The sequence below is a fragment of the Cyprinus carpio genome, chromosome A4, assembly GCF_018340385.1.
Source record: "Cyprinus carpio isolate SPL01 chromosome A4, ASM1834038v1, whole genome shotgun sequence".
NCBI lineage: Eukaryota > Metazoa > Chordata > Actinopteri > Cypriniformes > Cyprinidae > Cyprinus > Cyprinus carpio.
This window is the reverse complement of record NC_056575.1, coordinates 11,091,954-11,110,509: the sequence shown is the minus strand read 5'-3', so window position 1 is coordinate 11,110,509 and position 18,556 is coordinate 11,091,954. Positions and strand designations below refer to the sequence as shown.

General features: G+C 40.7%; 1 protein-coding gene across 11 annotated transcripts in view; it reads left to right on the top strand.

Moving 5' to 3' along the window:
* Positions 1–17,875, top strand: part of LOC109067363 (transcription factor SOX-5-like) — a 189,588-nt gene extending 171,713 nt beyond the window's left edge. For 9 of the 11 annotated variants that reach the window (XM_042740686.1, XM_042740693.1, XM_042740674.1 and 6 more), the window contains 7 exons: positions 328–477; positions 4,228–4,399; positions 7,401–7,573; positions 10,660–10,762; positions 11,436–11,609; positions 12,859–13,075; positions 13,595–17,875. In XM_042740686.1, the coding sequence (XP_042596620.1) occupies positions 328–477; positions 4,228–4,399; positions 7,401–7,573; positions 10,660–10,762; positions 11,436–11,609; positions 12,859–13,075; positions 13,595–13,886 (1,281 nt within the window). In that variant the 3' untranslated portion in view covers positions 13,887–17,875. The remainder of the gene's footprint in view (positions 1–327; positions 478–4,227; positions 4,400–7,400; positions 7,574–10,659; positions 10,763–11,435; positions 11,610–12,858; positions 13,076–13,594) is intronic. The other 2 variants (XM_042740663.1, XM_042740715.1) reach the window with 2 other exon arrangements.
* The last annotated feature ends 681 nt before the right edge of the window (positions 17,876–18,556 follow it).

Genomic DNA, 18,556 nt, shown 5'->3' with positions numbered 1-18,556 from the left:
CCTTACGGTGAGTGTTTTTTTCCCAGGATGCACCTTGGCAGGGACATGTCTCACTCAGGCGTCTGCTAGCTGTTAGCGTAGCCCCTTGAGGCCGGATGGTGGAACATAAAGTGACAGCTCTGTCCCCTCACACATAAACAACCATCAGCCCTCTCCACTAATGGCCAAACTAGCTTTTTAGCCTTTTTTTTCTTTTTGTTTGTTTGTGCATTCTGTGTATTCATTTATTCATGGACCTTTCTCTCTTCTTCATCCACTCTTCTGTCCCTTCTCCCTCTGTCTGTCCTCTCTTTTTTTCTCTCTCTATCTCTCTCTGTCTCTGAACAGCAGTTGTATGCAGCTCAGCTAGCTGCCATGCAGGTGTCTCCGGGGGCCAAACACAGCACAGTGCCTCAGGCCAACCTGGCAACCGGAACACTCTCGCCCACCAGCGGCCAGAGCGAGAAAAACAGAAGCACCCCGCCACCAAAGCCCAAGGTATGTGTTTGTGGATGTGTATTAGCCTTGAACAACTGTGTACATTTACCATCCATAGCTAATAGTCTTAGTATGCACTGGTTTTTATATTGTTGTTTTTTTTGGTTGATTACCCATAACTTCCGCAAGCTGGCACTACGCCCTCAATACTCCGTGCCTTATTGCATTGTTTCATTTCAAGTGCTTTGTTATGGCAGCTTCTGAAGGTCCAAAGTCGAAGTCTAGCTACCACCACTGTGTTGTGCTTTTTCCGATTGCCTATAAGTCTCTGAGCAGGTATCTTTCCCTCCGGCCAGCATGGCAGCAGGAGGCCAGAGCTATCTGAGTGGAATAAAGCTCCATGAATATCAGGCAGGGCAGAAATAAAAGCAGCCTGTCTGGTCTCTCTTCCCTCCTGCTGGGCTGGTCATTCTAGACGCCCGGACACCCCTGCAAGCCCATTCTGTCCCACTCAGCAGTACAATAGCTGGACCGTGGGGTGGCCAAGGCTGGATAAACATGTGTGAAGGCCTGTTGCCCGCTCCCTCTCCGGCCTTGAGCCATGGATGAGCCTGATGCTTGTTTGGATAGGGAAGAGAACAGACCTGGAGCTCAACCACATGCCTGTTGCACAGAGGAAGGGCTCAGGATATGTTTACATCCGTCAATCTCAGTGCAAAGCTTTGGCAGTCCCCATCGATTGGGTCTGGTCCCATGTAGCTCACTGTCAAAGGCTAATGAAGGCAGGTTTCCTCAAATATTTGGTCCTTTGTTGTCACATGACCAAATAAATGGAGAGAAAAAAGAGGGATAGGGATAATACAGATAATTGGCAGTGCAGCCTGCACCTGCTAGGCCTCTACAGCTACTGAGCCATGAGAAAATTACCTTTTCCTTAAAGGTGCAGTAGGAGATTTTGGAAAATGCTAACTTTAGCCTGATAGCACTGAAAGCGAATGTCCCACCCTTCCTGCAATCGCTGTCCAAAGCCACGCCCTCTGAACGCATATATACTCACAGACCAGAATACCGGAGACAACATAACTACAAAAGGCAACATCAGGGGCTCCCAATTCCAGCCCATGTTCCGAAGTGAAGTAAACCCCTGCTCAGGGAATAGGGAGCAATGAACACGGTTTTGGGATCATATCAATCGGAACACAGTTCATCCATGTAGCTCACTTCTAACAAGCTGGTTTACTTGAATCAGGAGTGTTAACTAAGCGAGACATGCAAAATATGTGCGCAAGGACTGGAATTGGGAACTGCTGGGCTACATCATGTGTCATTCAGCGGCAAGAAAACTACAATACCACAATACCAGGAAGGAAGATTATCGCTCTGTCTGCACAGGGTGCGTGAATGCGGTGATACGAACAGGATGCGCAGAGGTATGCTAATACATATGTTGACAGGCAGGTAGGAAAGCCAATTAAAATGCTCAGGCCGAGCGTTTTGATTGGACGAACATTTCTTGGTTTTCCACAGAATATATAAATGCAGATAAATACATTTAGACAACTTTATGATTGCTATCAGGTTGTGAAGAGGCTTTCAACCAGCATAACAAAAAATGTTTCTGAAGACAATCACCTATTCCACCTTTAAATTTATTTTTCTGTCTCTCATATTCCCCAAGTATCTCCTAGGGGAGTCAGAGCCCTCCCTTTTTCTTTCTCTATCTATTGTTTCACTCTCCAAATATTTCCTCAATCACGACTCTCTCTGTTCTCTTTGCATCTGCAAGCTTTTGCCATCTTGAAGGGGCAGGCATGTATATTTCAGGGTTGCTGCCCTGGGGTAGTTGCCACTCTCTCATTTTAAGACGTGTGCCATGTGTCAGACAGCTGGTTGGACTGAGGCATACAAAGCTTAAGTGCTTTACCCTGGGGGGAAGCCTCACAACTCAGGTGCATCACAGTCACTATATCACAGTTTTCACTTTGTGACCTACTCAGATTCGCACATCCAGACCCTCACACCTTCATTCCTTCATTCAGGCTCAGTGCTGCCAAAGTTGGCTTTAGGATTTCTCTTGAAATTGCTAAATATATATATATATTTTTATATATAAAATATATATATAGCTAGATTGTATGATTGGTTAACATTCTGACCTTTGACACTTTCAGTGTAACCAACTTCAAGCTGTCACTTCCAGTATTGATAGTGTTATTGTTAATTTCTAGGTTTTTTTGTTGTTGTTGTTTTTATTTCTAAGTGACTTGTCATTTTATACAAGATTTAAGCATTTTGTATTTGAGTTGTCTTCTCCTGTAAAATGTATGACCTATCTTAAAGCTAGCTTTCCTTCTCTCACATGGCTTTGCCAGTCTTCATTAGTTCTCCCTTCACCAGCTTCATTCTCTTTGGCTAACATCCCACCAAAGGATTTGCTTCTCGAAGAACAATCCACCATCGGGGCGGGAGGCAGGCATTATCTGTCATAAATATTCAGTTTTCCTCTTCAATACAGCATTGCTACACACCCGACACAATATGGGTCATGATACAGTATTCTCCTCAATCTCGTCTTAGTGTTCTCATTGAGAAGGGTCTTTTGTGTGTCTCCCTTATGATGGAGTCCACATCCCACTGGTTCCCTTTCCATTGAGAACAGCGCTAATGAGGACAATCCTGTTATGGCCCATCACAGCACAGGCAGTGAGGGAAAGGTCTTAATCAAGCTCTCCAGACCTCAGAAGCTCTGTTCCAAAACCTAGCATGCTGCCTACTGCCTCTGAATGAGAGCGAATGTCTGTTTGCACTACTGCAGACGTAAGACAAAGAGAGACAGTTCTGTGAGATGTAGTTGTCCTCTATGGCTGCTACAAATGCTTTTGTTTTTCTGGCCATTCATGACAGACGGAAAGGCTCTAGAAACCGGTATAAGATCTCACCACAGTGGGAGCATGATAGTGACCTGAGACTCACTCTACCATGCAAAGTTCATTGACAGCTGTGGCTTGAGCGAGGGCTGGTGAGGTCATTAGAACCTGGAGGTCTGCCTGTGTGCCCATGTGCTTCTGATGTGTTTTCAATAAGGACCTATGAAGCTGTTAAGAACAATAGTTAAGACAGAAAGGTCTTGATGGCAATTAAGATGCAATGTTCTTATGATGTGCATGGGGCAGCATCTGTCATTCTGAGATCTAATTGGCTCTATGGTGCCTTCTCTGATGTGATTACAATGTCAGCAGGGTTGATGTATGGGTACTAGTCATTTGCACGTATGAATAGACGTCCACCACTGCTAACCTGGAGGCAGACAGGCAGTGTTGTTTTATTTATTATGTAATTGAGTCTAATTGACATCTGTGAACATTTGAAGCTGGAATGTGTGCATATAATAATTATTTGTGTTTATATTTATGGAATACTTGGCCATTCTGTGTTTGTTTGTATGCTTGTATGTTTTTTCTTCTCAATGCGCAACATGTTTGGTAAATGTGTGTGAATCTTCTCACTTAAGCATGTTTCTTATCATGGTATGCTCGCTTTGTCCATGTTCTCTTGTTTGACTGAGCATGGGTTTGCTGCATGTGTATTGTGCCATGGCACTGTGCAACGTCATTACAATACTGGCAAGTTTTTCAACTGGCCTGCGCAACCACAATTACTCTTACCTTTCCTTGTGGCCTGGCTGCATCTGCTGAAAACCTACATTTCAGCGTGCGGTCAGCTGATTTGACCCCTCATGGGAGATTTGATTGGGTCCCAAGTCTCTGAGGAGAAAAATCACACCAGGCCAAACGTGTTGCTGTTTTGCAGGACGAGGGCGCTCAGCCCTTGAATCTGTCGTCCAAGCCTAAGGCATCCGAGAGCAAGTCACCCACCTCCCCCACTTCCCCACAGGTCCCTGCCCTGAAGCTGGGCCCCGGGTCCCTGAAGCACAGCGCCCCCTCCAGCATTGGAGGACCGCCGTCCAGACTCAGCTCCATAGGTACCCACACCTCCACAGTTCATTGCAATTCAATAAACACACACAAATCGCAGCATAACCTGCTTAATGTTATTACATATTGCCCTGAATGTATCTCTCAAGAGCATTTCCTACTCCCTGGATATGTTTTTCTGCTGGCACAAACTCTTGTATGAGACAGTAATTGATGTTACATTTTTAGGTTTGTAGAATTTAATTTTGCCTGAAGGGCACATTGTCAAACATTTATTAGTCTAAATGGTGGGGGAGAGCTTGTTAAGCAGCTGTGTTTGGAAGCGAAAGAGAGCGAGACAGCGGATGGGAAGGTTTAGCTGCGTTTATTTCTGTTGTTTAGAGGCGCTGAATAGAGCAACACAAGCCTTCCTGACAGGCGCAGAGATTAGACAAGCCTCTTACACAACTCTGTTACCACCCACAGCACAAACAACATACATTAATAGCACAATAAAGCAATATTCTCCCCTCCCCTTCTCACAACAGTTAGCCATTTCAGACTTCTTCCCTGTAATCGCAGTGTTTTTCAAAAATCCCGGGATTTAATAGCAGATTAGTGGATTTGCCGCCCAGATGTTTTTTGTTCTGAAAAATGGATTAGGAAGTAAAGTTTTCACTGGAATCCTTTGGAACATGATGCAGTGAGCGGTTCTTTTAGATCATTAAATTTGAGAGTGCCGTATGTCCTATGATTATTCCATCTGGTGCACATCTTTAAGGGGTCAGGAAGTATTGTGATATCAAAGATGTATTCAGAGCCCCATTTAACATTCTGTTTGTAGGTGGTGTTTATCTGGATGTTTATTTATATTTCAACTTGACAGATCCCTTTGCACAGCCTTTTTTGTGCCATTTTCTCATCTTTCCATCATCCTTGTTCTCCACCTCGCTTATCTGTTTGACCTTGCAAAGTAACATCTGTCCTGAGACTTTCCAGCATGCCCGACCCCATGCGTCCCTTTCTTTTTGTGTCACTGTCACCACAAAAACACAACAGGGGCTGTCAAGCACTGTCTCCTCTAAAGCCATCACTCTCCCTTGCTTTTCCTCAGAAGACAAAAAGAAAGTTTCACTCTTCAGGTCACTGTAATGTTAAGTGTGATATACTGTTTATGTTTTGTGTTATTAAGCTGATAGTCATCTCTTCATTTTAAATGTAAGAAAATCTCATAACCATCTCTCTTTATTGGGATCAGTGCTCTCAATTAACACTCTAGACATTTATTTGACCCCCTATTAAACTGACTGTCAGGGAGTGTGCTGGCTCCCACTCACCCTGTGACCTGTGGCCACTTTAGCATATTCCTGAGATATGACTTAAAAGAGTTCCCTACTCTGTCATTTCAAATGAAAGCATTTAATCCATCCTATCCAGCATTAGCGACCGGATTAGGGCAAATAAAGACTCATAATCTAGCATAGGTCTTTGTTAGATCTATCCTGGCAAGATAATGCTGCACCACACACATACACTAGCAAACAGATGCGGCTAACGGCTTGGGCGGTTAAGCTGCTGAGAATAATACAAATAATAGCCATGAAAAGATGATTGGAAACATCTTTGATATGCTCGGAGGCAGATGTTGTGGAATGGGCCAAATTAGGCCGCTTATGGCTTTAATATAAGTAATCTCCTCTCTCTTTTTTTTTTTTCTTTTAAGATTACCATGAGCTTTGGTCAGAATAAAAGCCCACAGAATAGTAGACAGAGAGAAAGAGAGAGAGACTGCATTTATATATCTGGGATATAAGACAAATTGCACATTTTAACAAATCTCTCAGTGAAAATCACCAGTTTTCAACTGGAAAAAAAAATCTCTTAAAAATCTCTTTCCTATGAGTGAATTTTAAGAGCTGGTTGTGAGATAGCCAAGCTGAGTCACAGAGGTGGCAGTCAAATGGTCAGTGTGTGTATGTTAGGTGATCTCAGGAGAGCTAGCAGTTTTAGTATTGGGTGGCTTCACTTTAAGTCCATATATTGAAATCAAATACACTTTATGTCAGTGAGTTTTGATTCAATGGCAAGTGCCAAAATTGTTTCTTGTACAGATATGAACAGAAATGTGTTCAAAATCAAACACTGAAATTTAAATTACTATGAAATTCCTATGCCCAAAAATGGAAATTGGCGCTTTGGTAAATGCAGGAACCATTTGAAAATGACTGCATAGGGATGTAACGATTAACTGCGAGAAGGTCGAAAATTTCTTCAAATATGTGCTGATTCAAATCGGTTGAGATGCCAAACAAATCGTCATACAATTGGAGTAGGAGTTTATATGAATGTATCTCTGAGGGGAACAGACTGTCTTTAGAAAAGTTTACATGGTATTTTCTTCATCTTGCCTCTGAACAATGCATATTAAAGTAGTGTTCATAAGCACAGCTCTGCTTTGTTTACAGCGTTAACCAAGGAAACACTATATCACTGCTGTTGCATAAGCGCCACCTGCTGTCTGAGAGTGAATCTGCGTCTCATTCAGCTCGTCTGCGGTTTCGTACAGATATGTTTTATGGAGAATAGTTTCACAAAAGTCAGACCATTCTGTTTTTGCTTCAGATTTTAAAATGATACAGTCTAATTTAGATTAAAAACTACTCATGCTGAATGTATGCAACTTTCTTTGGATCATGATTAAAATCCAGTGGTTGCCTATAATTTTAAATGGAAAGAGCACAGACAAAGCCTTAGTTTGTTCATTTTAAGAGATTTATTTTATTTGTGTAACTTTTTATTTGATTTGGTGAACTTAGTTTTGTTATTTCAATTTCACAAAGAAACGTGCAGCAAACGACACCTTTTTATTTACTGTATGATGTCTTAAATCTCATTTTGTTAAAAAAAAAATTGTGAGAAAATCAAATAGTGAAATCAAAATCGTGAATCAAATCGTGAGTTGAGTGAATCGTTACATCCCTACTGCTTTACATAAAGAAATATTTATGCTTTACTTGTCTGTTGTCTTATGCCTGTGCTCTGTCTCACTCATACCTGTCATGCTTTCAGACCTGCTGTCATCCATCACTTCCGGCGGCTACCTGAACGACCATGAGGCCGTGACCAAAGCTTTCCAGGAGGCTCGACAGATGAAGGAGCAGCTAAAGAGAGAACAGCAGGTTTTGGACGCCAAAGTAGCGGCAGTCAACAGCCTGAGCCTCAACAACGGTCGATCAGAAAAGGTTCGATTAATTCTGGTCTTGCATTTACAGACTCACTCGTTCTTTCAGTTTGTGAAGGAAAAAAGTCTGCAGATCCCATCCTGCTCATCACCAATGAAGTGAAGTTTAAAACAGGCAAAACAACACAAACAGAAGCATTAATTACAACAGAATGTGTTTATCTCTGAACAAAGCGATTTCCCAAAGCTGTTCTTGTGAAGAGGAGCAGTGGAGGTGACTAAGATCTGAAAGCTCTTTTGTTGTACACGATGGTCGTGTCTGGGAGGCAGGCTGAGGGCAGGCAGGGCGCAGTGAACGAGACGCTAATTTTAATGGCGTAGCTGACGTTAATGTGAAGTGACTGGAGTGACTCCTCGCCTGTGCAGCTAAATTGGGCTTGCTTTCTAAACACACTGGAGTCAGCTGGTCCACAAGCCACAGCACAGGAAACGCCTTCGACCACAGATAATAAAACACACTTGCTTTCCAAGGAATTTGCATACAAATTCTTTAAATGCCAAGTATGTCAGTAAACAAGTATTAAATTATGGACATTTTTGCCTCGTCCATCTCTAATGGCATGATTGTGCACATCAGCAAAAGGAAGACGCTTGTATATACACAGGTGTCCTTGCTTCCTGATCTTCTCTGCCGCACAGAGATTTGGTTTATTTCAAAAACATTTGTGTGTAAATTCATATCAACATCTGTGACTACACAGTAGGTAAATGCTTAATATAAGCATGTTTATGGGTGGTGCGTTGATCTCTGCTTCAGTTAAGCAAAAGGGCACGTTTGTCTTTTTTTTTCTTCTTCTCTCAACCAGGCTTAGTGGCTGTGCTGATTGCTACTAGGTTAATGAAGGTGCATTAGGAATAATCTCCCAGGCACTCTATCCTTATTATGATTTACCACAGATCAGCTGCACTTTACCCTGACCACAGCTTTACACCCTTACACACTAGTGTAATAATGTATCGTCTCATAACCCGCGGACCCCGGTCGGGTTGGGGCGGGTAAAGAAATTGGCGCTTTATTTGCGGGGCGGGTTGGGGCGGGTCATTCTAAACAAAATTTAAAAAATCCATGTATGTTGCGTGCAATTCCCTATAGCCTATATTAAATATTTGGAATATATATTTTCATATTTTATTAGGTTCTTTGATAAGGTTACAATACGAAGGTCTACATAGCAACGTAACTTGCGTAATGTCCCCGATGCGCAGGTCGTCTCATAGCCCGAGGACCACGTGGGTCAGGGCGGGGCGGGTAAAGAAATTTTACTTTATTTGAGGGGTGGGCTGGGGGGGGCCAAATAATTTCATAAAAGAGGAACCCACGGGTTGGAAAAAAATTCAACCCGCGCATCACTATTTCACAAACTGCCCTCCACACTGCACTTGTGCACACATTTAGAGTACAGAGGGGTTATTTATAATTAAGGCGACACATTCAAATGCTGAAAAAAAAGGGCAGATTAGTTGCAGTAAATATGAGGGCAACACACACCTGAAGAGAAGACAGTGTGTTTTCAACAATTTGTGTTTTACAAAAAGTGGATGAAGTGTGAGATATTTCAGGGTGAAACAGTAAGTTTTAAGACATTAAATGCATACTTACTACTTAATACTGACTTTAATACAAAAAATAAGGTTTTGTTACACCACAGCTATGACCCATGATTTGCTTCTTACTATGCTTATCAAGGGCATAATAATAATCAGAGATAATCTGATTGGACAAAAGTAGTACAGTAAGAAATAGATGGCTTCAAAGCTGACAGACATATATTAAAATCCTCAACATATATATATTTTATTTTTTATTTTTTTATTTCTCTTTTTCTCTGTTACTTGACTTAACCTCCTATGGGACTGAGGTCCACAATAGCCAGCACATCTGATGTTTATTTTTCCTTATGAGTCCATTATATCCTGATTTTAGACAATTACTGTCCCTCTCCGCTTTGACCTTGTCTTTCTAAGCGTGAGTGTGCTGCGCTCTTTGAACTTGTTCCCCGGGAACACATTGTGCGGGCAAACCCTTTTGTGTCACACTAATGGATTGTGGGAGATGAACAAAGTCAATCGTCTATGAGATAGAGTTTTAGCATCAATCCAAACAAGGTTTAGCTGGTTAGCATGGCCCAGTTAGCCTCTGCTGGTACGTTGTAACTACACTTGCTTAAAAGCATCTTTCTCAATTAATGCCCGTTCAAAATTAGCTATGTATTCTGATAAAATATAATTTGTGAAAGTAGATGTTTTAGCAGTGACGTTTTTTTTTTGATGGCTTTTAAAAGTACCAACTATACTTGCAATTAAGATGAATAGGAGTGTTAACGGATAGCTTTTGCCAGATATTACAGACCTTCTTGTGTATAAAGCGTAAGTTTTCATGTTGTCACATTATCAAACCTGATCATCCCTCTGTGTCTCTCTCTCTTTCTCTTTGTCTCTCCGGGGAGAGATTCTCTCTCCATTACACATTCATTTAAACCCCACTCACTAACTCAGTCTGAACAATTAAATCTCGATGGCTGCGAAATGGTGTAATGCATTTCATTACAGAGCCGCAGAAGGCCTGGGTCACTCTCTAATGGTGAGGACTCTGTCTGCGAGTGTGTTTTAAACGTAGGATGGAGTCTAATTGACTAATTAAGCCCCAGATGCAGCTCTGGGGGGGTGACGGAGGGTGTGCATGTTTAGAGAGAGCAGGGGTGTTGTGTTGAAATATGCAGCCCAGCTACATTAGCCATGTAAATGCATAGTAAATCTCTTTTTATTGGGTGTAATAAATACCCAGGAGGCTGTGCAGTCCAGCCCCGCTCTCATCTCTGGAGCACTCGTGCTCTCTAATGCACTGACCTTAAGGCTAAGTGAGAGAGACAGAGATCGAGTGAGTAAAAGAGGGAAAGAATAAGTGTAAATAGATTGCAGGTGGCATCCAGGCTACTTGTTTTTGATGGATAAACATTAATTCACATTTTTATTCTTTTTCTTTTTCTATGCACTTGATTTATCAGTTCATTGGTGTTCATGGTAATGAATCTGTTGATTTGTCGATTATGAATCTAACTGGATTGGTTGTATGTTATGTGTGTACAGGATAAAGCCGCTCTTGAAAGCCTGAGCCAACAGTTAAAACAGTCTGAAGAGAGCAAGTTTACTCACGCAATGATGGACTTTGGTATCAGTGGCGATTCAGATGGTAAGATACTCTTTTACGTCCCATCAAAAATTCCTCTCTCAATTAATTTTGTGTAATCAAAAAGTACAAATAAAAATGTATATTTTCTTTTTATTGATCTTACTGTGAACAACTCATCCATGCATATGTTTTATTATTTATAAAAATTTTATATTTTCTTTTTATTGATCTTACTGTGAACAACTCATCCATGCATACGTTTTGTTATTTTTATTTATTTATATTTTTTTTTATTTTTTTTTTTTGTCATTGTATTTTTTATAAATTAAATAATACCAAAAAATCATTTTCTTGGATTAATTTAGTACCCCTTCTTAATTTTTTGATAATCTGTTTTACTCGGGTGTATGTCATATGAAATAAAAGATTTAAAAGACTCTAAAGAAACATTAAGGTTAACGTGAAATGACCATGGCATAGACCCGATTTACTTCCCTATAATCTTCATTGTATTATTCTCTTCATGGTCACCCACCTTTTTTTGGGGGGGGGATATGAATTTTGACTGCCAACTCGCTTTTAATCTTGCTCCATTCCATTTTTCATGATCTAATGGATTCTCTGTGGATAAAATTACATTCAACTCTACATTTCCATCTTATTTTGTGTGTACTGTACATATGAGTATGTTTATCCCCACAATAACAGTGAGTCCCTGCCTTTCCTTCTCCAGGAAGCCCGAGTGTGTCAGACTCCCGGATCTTTCGAGATTCTCGAGGGCGTGGCAGCAGCGAACCACACATCAAGCGGCCCATGAACGCCTTTATGGTCTGGGCTAAAGACGAGAGGAGGAAGATCCTTCAGGCCTTCCCTGACATGCATAACTCAAACATCAGCAAGATCCTCGGTGAGAGAGCGAGAATAGTCAGAGACAGCGCTAGTAAATCTCTCCAACCACTTATCTAACCACTTCAGGTTTACTAGCTTCGTCTCTTGTTTCCATCTGTGCAGTTTTTGACTCAAGGCCTTTGATAGATTTATATTCCATCCAGCTTTGATTTGCCACAAACTGTATTTCCTAATTGGATGAGATTCCTGGGGACATTAAATATGGGCGGGGCTTAAAGGCTGGCTCCTTTGGGAAGAACTATGCAGCCAGCCACAGAGAATCCCTTCTGTTCTTCCTCTCCAACACACACACACAACCCTCACCCGCACTGCATTGTTTAACCACCGCCTAATGAATCGCTCTAGAGGGCCGACTCCAACAATGATGATATAATTCATTATGCATTAAACCAGCTCTCCAGTCTGTCTGACATTTTCTCCAGACCTCTGGGATTGTGTTTGACATTTTAAAGAGCTCCTAAGCGTTTTATAACGCTGGAAAATCTGGTTTTAATAAGGCCCCACTCGCTCAATTGTTAACAGAAGGAGTTTCCCCTTTCCAGTGCTGGGTGCATGTCAGGGCCAGTGGTGACAGCTTTTTCCCATTAAACATACAGTAGGACTGTGTAAATTCAACACAGATTTACATACACACACGTAACACCCTGAATACACATTTGCAGGAGTTTCTGGGACCATGGTGTATGTACACATTTGTGTATGTGTTCACACATCTCTGTTAATGAGAAATAAGAGACACAGGCCCCAGGTATGCCTGTTGAGCTCTGATAATTAGACAGAGTGTGTTAGTGGCCCACTTAACCCACTGTCACCTGGAATAATATTAAACGTCACCGGTGTGTGTGTGTGTGTTTTGGAGGGCAGAGAGCACACTCTATTCTTCTCCGTTTGACATCAGCTCCACTCAAAGGTACTCATTAGACCAATCAAAAACCCTCTCTTATTGTAAAGTGCCAGTTCTGAGGCTAATGATAGGCAGTTAAAAGCCGTACTGAGCAAGCGAGAGTGTATAAGAGATGTGCAAAATTGCATATTTTAAAAATCGAATAGTCACTGGGTTGCCTGAATGATTAGTCGTCTAATCTTTCTTAAAGAATCCCTGTATAATTAGTCTGGGTTTGAGTTCATCTGCTGCGTTTTTCCTAAATGTTTATGGCTGTAGCAGCTATCCCTGTCATTCTGTCTGAACCACAAGTGTGCATGCATGAGGTGTGTGTTTGTTCTCTAACACCTTGTTGTTCCTGCAGGTTCTCGTTGGAAGTCCATGACAAACCTGGAAAAGCAGCCATACTATGAAGAACAGGCCCGTCTTAGTAAGCAACACCTAGAGAAATATCCAGACTACAAATACAAACCACGGCCCAAACGCACATGCCTAGTGGACGGAAAGAAATTGCGCATTGGTGAATATAAGGCCATCATGCGCAACCGCAGACAGGAAATACGCCAGTACTTCACCGTAGGGTAAGTTTCGTTATATAACACCTTAATGTATTCTTTTAAAATTGACATCAAATTGACCCTGTTGAATTTCGAAATACACATTCCTTTTCTTACTCTGAAAGATCAATCAATGCATTCATGAACAGTGCACATTATTCCAAATTAATAAATTGTTCCACCTTTGTAACAGCTCTCATTTTGGGCTACATCAACAAGCCCTCTAAATTTTTAACCCTTCCCTTTTTCACTATCTAGTTCCCAATATATAAGATGAAGATCCCACCGCACAATTTTTTATTTTTTTTAATATCCAGTGTCACATTATATAAGTAAAATAGGTTAAGAATGCCATTTCAGGTTGACTTTCAGTTTTGCTAGCATTTTTAACACAAAGTTGTATCCAAGTAATATGTATAGAACCAATCAATGACTAACAACCCAAGCTGCCAGTTTGTAAAGTGTACATTTTTAGGAAATAACTTTCTGAAGAATGTTTTCTCCCAGGCCCTGCTAACAGATTGTGTGTTTGTTGTACTACAGGCAGCAGGCCCAGTTGCCCTTGTCCTCAGCAGGCGTTGTGTACTCAGGCGCGCTCTCTATGGCAGGAATGCCCTCTCCACAGATGCCCTCTGAGCACTCGAGCATGTCTAGTAGCCCCGAACCAGTCCCACCCATCAGCCATGCCTCTTACCTCACACACAAGGGGGAGGAGCCTCGTGTGAAGGAGGAGCTCCGAATGAATGACGGCAATGGTGACGCCTACGATGACTTCGACTACGAAGACGACGATGGGGACTATGGCAGTGACAGCGAGAATCACATTACTCAGTAAACCTGCCAATCACAGCCATCTCACCAGTCACCTGGCATCTCACGCAAGCAAACTTCATACTGCCCCCATACACCGTCCAGTCAGGACTCTTCCAGAGCCAAGCCCAATATCCACAGCAAAGCACAGGACCTGTCAATCAAAATGACTGTTACATCAAAAGGAGAGTCTTGTAAAGGAAGTGTAACACTTGCCTTGACTCCCGCTGATTGAACGTACCACGGCAAGTTCACATTGAATCATGAGTAAGCTACGACGACATAGGAAAAATGACCCTTAACTGGTTTGTTATTGAGACATTTATTACTAAGGACCTGTCAGTCGACCCGTCATAGACACTTTAAAACGGTGGACCTGTTTGTTTCTAAAGAGACACTTTTAAACAGGTTTTTTCTTGGTTCTATAATATTCTCACTCAGGTACACAGTGCCAACAAGTGGCTTGTGAATGTGATTTTGTTGTTTTTGTGCTACAGTTTTAAGACGTTTATTTTCCTCTTCACCCTAAAGCACGTGACAGGAGTAAAACGAAAAACATTTCTTATTTTTTTTCTCCTCAGTGTGCTATTAGCTGTATCTCTATATCATCTTCACGCTCATGTCCTCTCACTCAAAGATGTCTTTTCTGTTGGACGAATGGATGGAAGGGAAGATTCGCGTCCCTTCACTCAGGAGTTCGGACAACGCTGGATGACAGACAATCCCTCCTTTCTCACATCTTTTCCTCTTGACACGCTTTTACTGTTCCTTTCTCCTCCTCTTCTGTGGGAGCTTTGGATGTTGACGTCTCTCTCAGGTGTGGAGACCAACTTTACGAGATAGCACAAACTTTGTGTTTGGTGAACAGCTGACATGGCGATGGTTATCGTGGAGAGTGAAGCCTCGAGCAGAATTATTGTACGAGTGCACATTTCTTTATGTTTGAGTGTGTGGATGAATGCGCCTTTTGATAGGCTTTAAGTTAATTTTTATTACATGTAGACGGTTGATGTGCTGGTCATGTGAACATTTACGAAAGAAAAAACATTAATATTCAATACGTACGATTCATGCTAGCAGCCAGATCCGTGCAGAAGCAAGCCAAACATTTTTAATAACAACACTGCATTTATCATCCCTTTTTATGCATATTTTTCATCCGATCATTTGTTTGTTTGTCTTTTTCTGAATTTTTCCTTTTTTATCCTTGAGTTTTTTCCCGTCATTCTCATTGTCTCCCTGAACAACCTGTTTTTGTCATCGCTGGGTGCAGGGAACATTGTGGAGACACGGAGAGAATAGCTCTCTAAAGAAGAGTCTGTGCTTGAATGGTGTATTGAAGGAGGAGAAAAGTTCCCACAAGCCCCAGTGCTCAGCACTCTGTTTTCAAAGGACAGCTTTGAGAGAAACCAGGAATCTCCGTACAAGACAAGCACGAGTGTGCGTTTCAATCAGTGCCCCTATATATATATATCTCACATCTCTACTCCTCCACAGGGGTTTGTGTTCTGTCTCTTGCTGTCTTTATTTCCCACACTTTTTTCCATCTATCACTGGGTTTATCAGCGCAGAGGAGTCTCTGAGCCATGCCATCAGTCATTCGCTCTCTGTGTGGCTCTGACTGACCCACTCCATCTTACTGCACCTGTCTGGCTGCTGTTGGCATGGCGACGGTGTTTGATTGACAGCTGCCCTAACTGTAACTACTCTGCCAGCCTCTCTCTGGGCCTGGTGTGGGCATAAGCGGGGCAGCTGGATGAGAGAGACACACAAGCTGTTAGGTGAACAGCAGCCAGTCTCCAGTCATTAATATGTGTTTTTTCCCCTTTACATCTACCCAAAGGCCGTCCACTCACAACACATATCAAATTCTATATTCAGAATGCAAACATATAACTAAAAGCATATTTGAATTTTCTGGCCTACTTGAGATTTTTTCTGATGATAAATGTTAAAGGTACTCTGACGCCTGTAGCGCTAGCAAAGTGATGACCAAACGCGTTTTGCGTGTTCGTCTTTGTCTAGTTTATTTGGTTCGATGAGGTCCTGTCCCGTCTTATGTTTGTATTTGTGTTTTGCCTCCATGTCAACGTCACTCTGCTGTTGAGGTTGGGAGGAGCCGTTTCAGACTCTGCATGTTAATGTTTTAGTTTGTATTTGCAAATACTGTATTTTTTTTTCATTAAAACTGCCTCTAGTGTAATAATATTATTAACAATAATTATAAGAATAGGCAGCACTTCCTAAGTTTAGTAAGTTATGTACAGTATAATTTATTATTTTCCTCCAGTTGGATTTTTTTTTTTAATGATCATATGGAAACTGCGCTTGATAAAGCATTATATTTAGCTGGTTAGGTATTTAGATCTAATTATTATGTTCAATATTCTTTTTTTATTATTATTATTATTTCCTGTTTTTTTTTTTAATTAATCCTGTTCTGACGCTGGTATATAAAGTGGTCATGGTGAACTGCTGATATGAAGGAAAAGAGACATTTCTCTTTTTTTATTTTCTTTTTCTCCTCTGTGCATCTTTCATGAACTCCAAACACATTTCTTAAAGCACTAGGACTCTGGACATTCGGAGACAAAAATAAGAAGAACATGATATTTTTATTTGTAATGGTTTATGTATAATGTGAAGTTTCCTATCTGTTAATTCTCCTTTTCTTTTACTGAATATAAAGAAAACAGCTATATTATACCCCAACTGTTACTGAACAGAAAGAGCGTGGATCTTGTTTACTGATATTTGTCATCCTCTCTCTTACGTTTCATTGGAACATCACTGGTTTAGACGAATGCATTGGTTTGACTATTGTGTCAAATTAAAGTACAGTTATAGTGCACAACACCTAAACCTTAAGAGGATAGTTCACCCCAAAAATGAAACTGACAAAACCTATATGACTTACTTTCTTCTGTAGAACACAAATGAAGACATTTCACAGATGGTCCAAGCTGCTCTGTTTACAAAAATAAGAGTGGATGGGGACCAGGGCTTCTGAAAATGAAAATAAAAATGCATCATAAAAGAGATTCATTCAGCTGTGCTATATTCCTAAGTCCTCTGAAGCCATATAATAGCTTTGTGAGGGAAACAGACTAAAATGTAGGTCGTTATTCACTGAAAATCATGCTTGAGCACTATGGTCACCATTCGCTTTCATTATGTGCAAAAGAGCAGCGTGGATATTCTGCAAAACGTCTTCTGTGCTTCACAGAAGAAAAAAGTGAAACGGGTTTTGAAAGCTAGCGGCTGGTAAACAATTCCTTTTAATCAGAAGACATGAACTTTCTGAAATGATGAAACTGTCTGACTCCAGTGAAGCTCCACTGAATGGCCATATTAGATGTTTTTGTCTCCAGGATTGTTTTAGCTCCACACACTGTTTCCCTCTCAATCAAGCTCACAGTAGTGACATCACAATCACAGAATAGCCACCATCTGATGTGACCATGCTTTCACATGTAGTAATACCCACAATCATATAATTTGATAGGGACACGTATGCTGGAGGAAGGACTGGCTCATTTAACATACAAGGTCACGTTCTGTCAACTTATTATCTTTCGGCATGGTAACCTCATGGTCTTTAGAACACATACTCTGATGATGATGATGGCCTATATTATGAACAATAAATGATAAGACAATCAAAGTCATGTGTGGAGCTCAAAACAATGTTAAATGACATCAAACAAAAAAGTACTTAGAAACTTATCTTACCATCTCAACTTGAAAATCAAGAAAGATAATTATGTAAATATAGCATAGAGTTATAGATTTATATTTTGTTCATAACACAGTGTAATATAAGTTGTATATTTCTTTCTCTCTTTTATTGATGTTATTCATGCCACAATAAAAGCAAGAGTTACTGTACTCTTATGGAAAAAAAAAAGAAGAAAAAAAAAAGCAAGCTGTGGGTTACCACCATCTGTTCTAAGTTGACGTTTTTCAGTATTACTGCCAGTCAAGGCTCAAATAAAAACAGCAACGTGTTCTGTATCTCTACTGTGTGTCTGTGGCTCCTTTTTCTGCCCTACTGCAACTCACCAACTCCATAATTAAACTCTAGCAGTCCAGAACTGCCAAAAAGCTCCACACTGCACACTAAATACTATCTGTCTACTGTTATGTGCCAACACATGAAGCAATTACAAGATTTTTAGGCAAAACAAAGGGAATTCCCAGTGCTGAACGTCACTGTATCTGTATCTGGAATAATGTACGTCACACCGGACAGAAGGACACCTGCTGAGGTTGCAAATATTTGTAGAAGAATGTTCATGAATTACACAGTATTGTTAACAAATCTTTAAGGTTTATCTTGATCGCTACCCCTCAAGTAGGTGGTCCAAGTTGTTTTAACATTAGAAAATACTTTCAAACCAGACTTTCTAAACCACACATTTCAATTAGAAATAATATTTGTGACACAAATCAAAAAACTGCCCAATGTTATCATACAATTACAGCACCCAAAGCAATAAAAATACCACTTTTATGTGCACATAGAGTATGTCTGGATTAGATTTTAGTCAAAATAACAAGGCTCTGCTGCTGCCCTCAAAGGAGCACAACAGTAGGATTACATTAGTTTAGTCTGAATTTGATTTTATTTTATATTTTTTTTTTTTTTTGTATAGTATAGAAATGTTTTTTTTTATTGTTTAAATTTTAGAATAG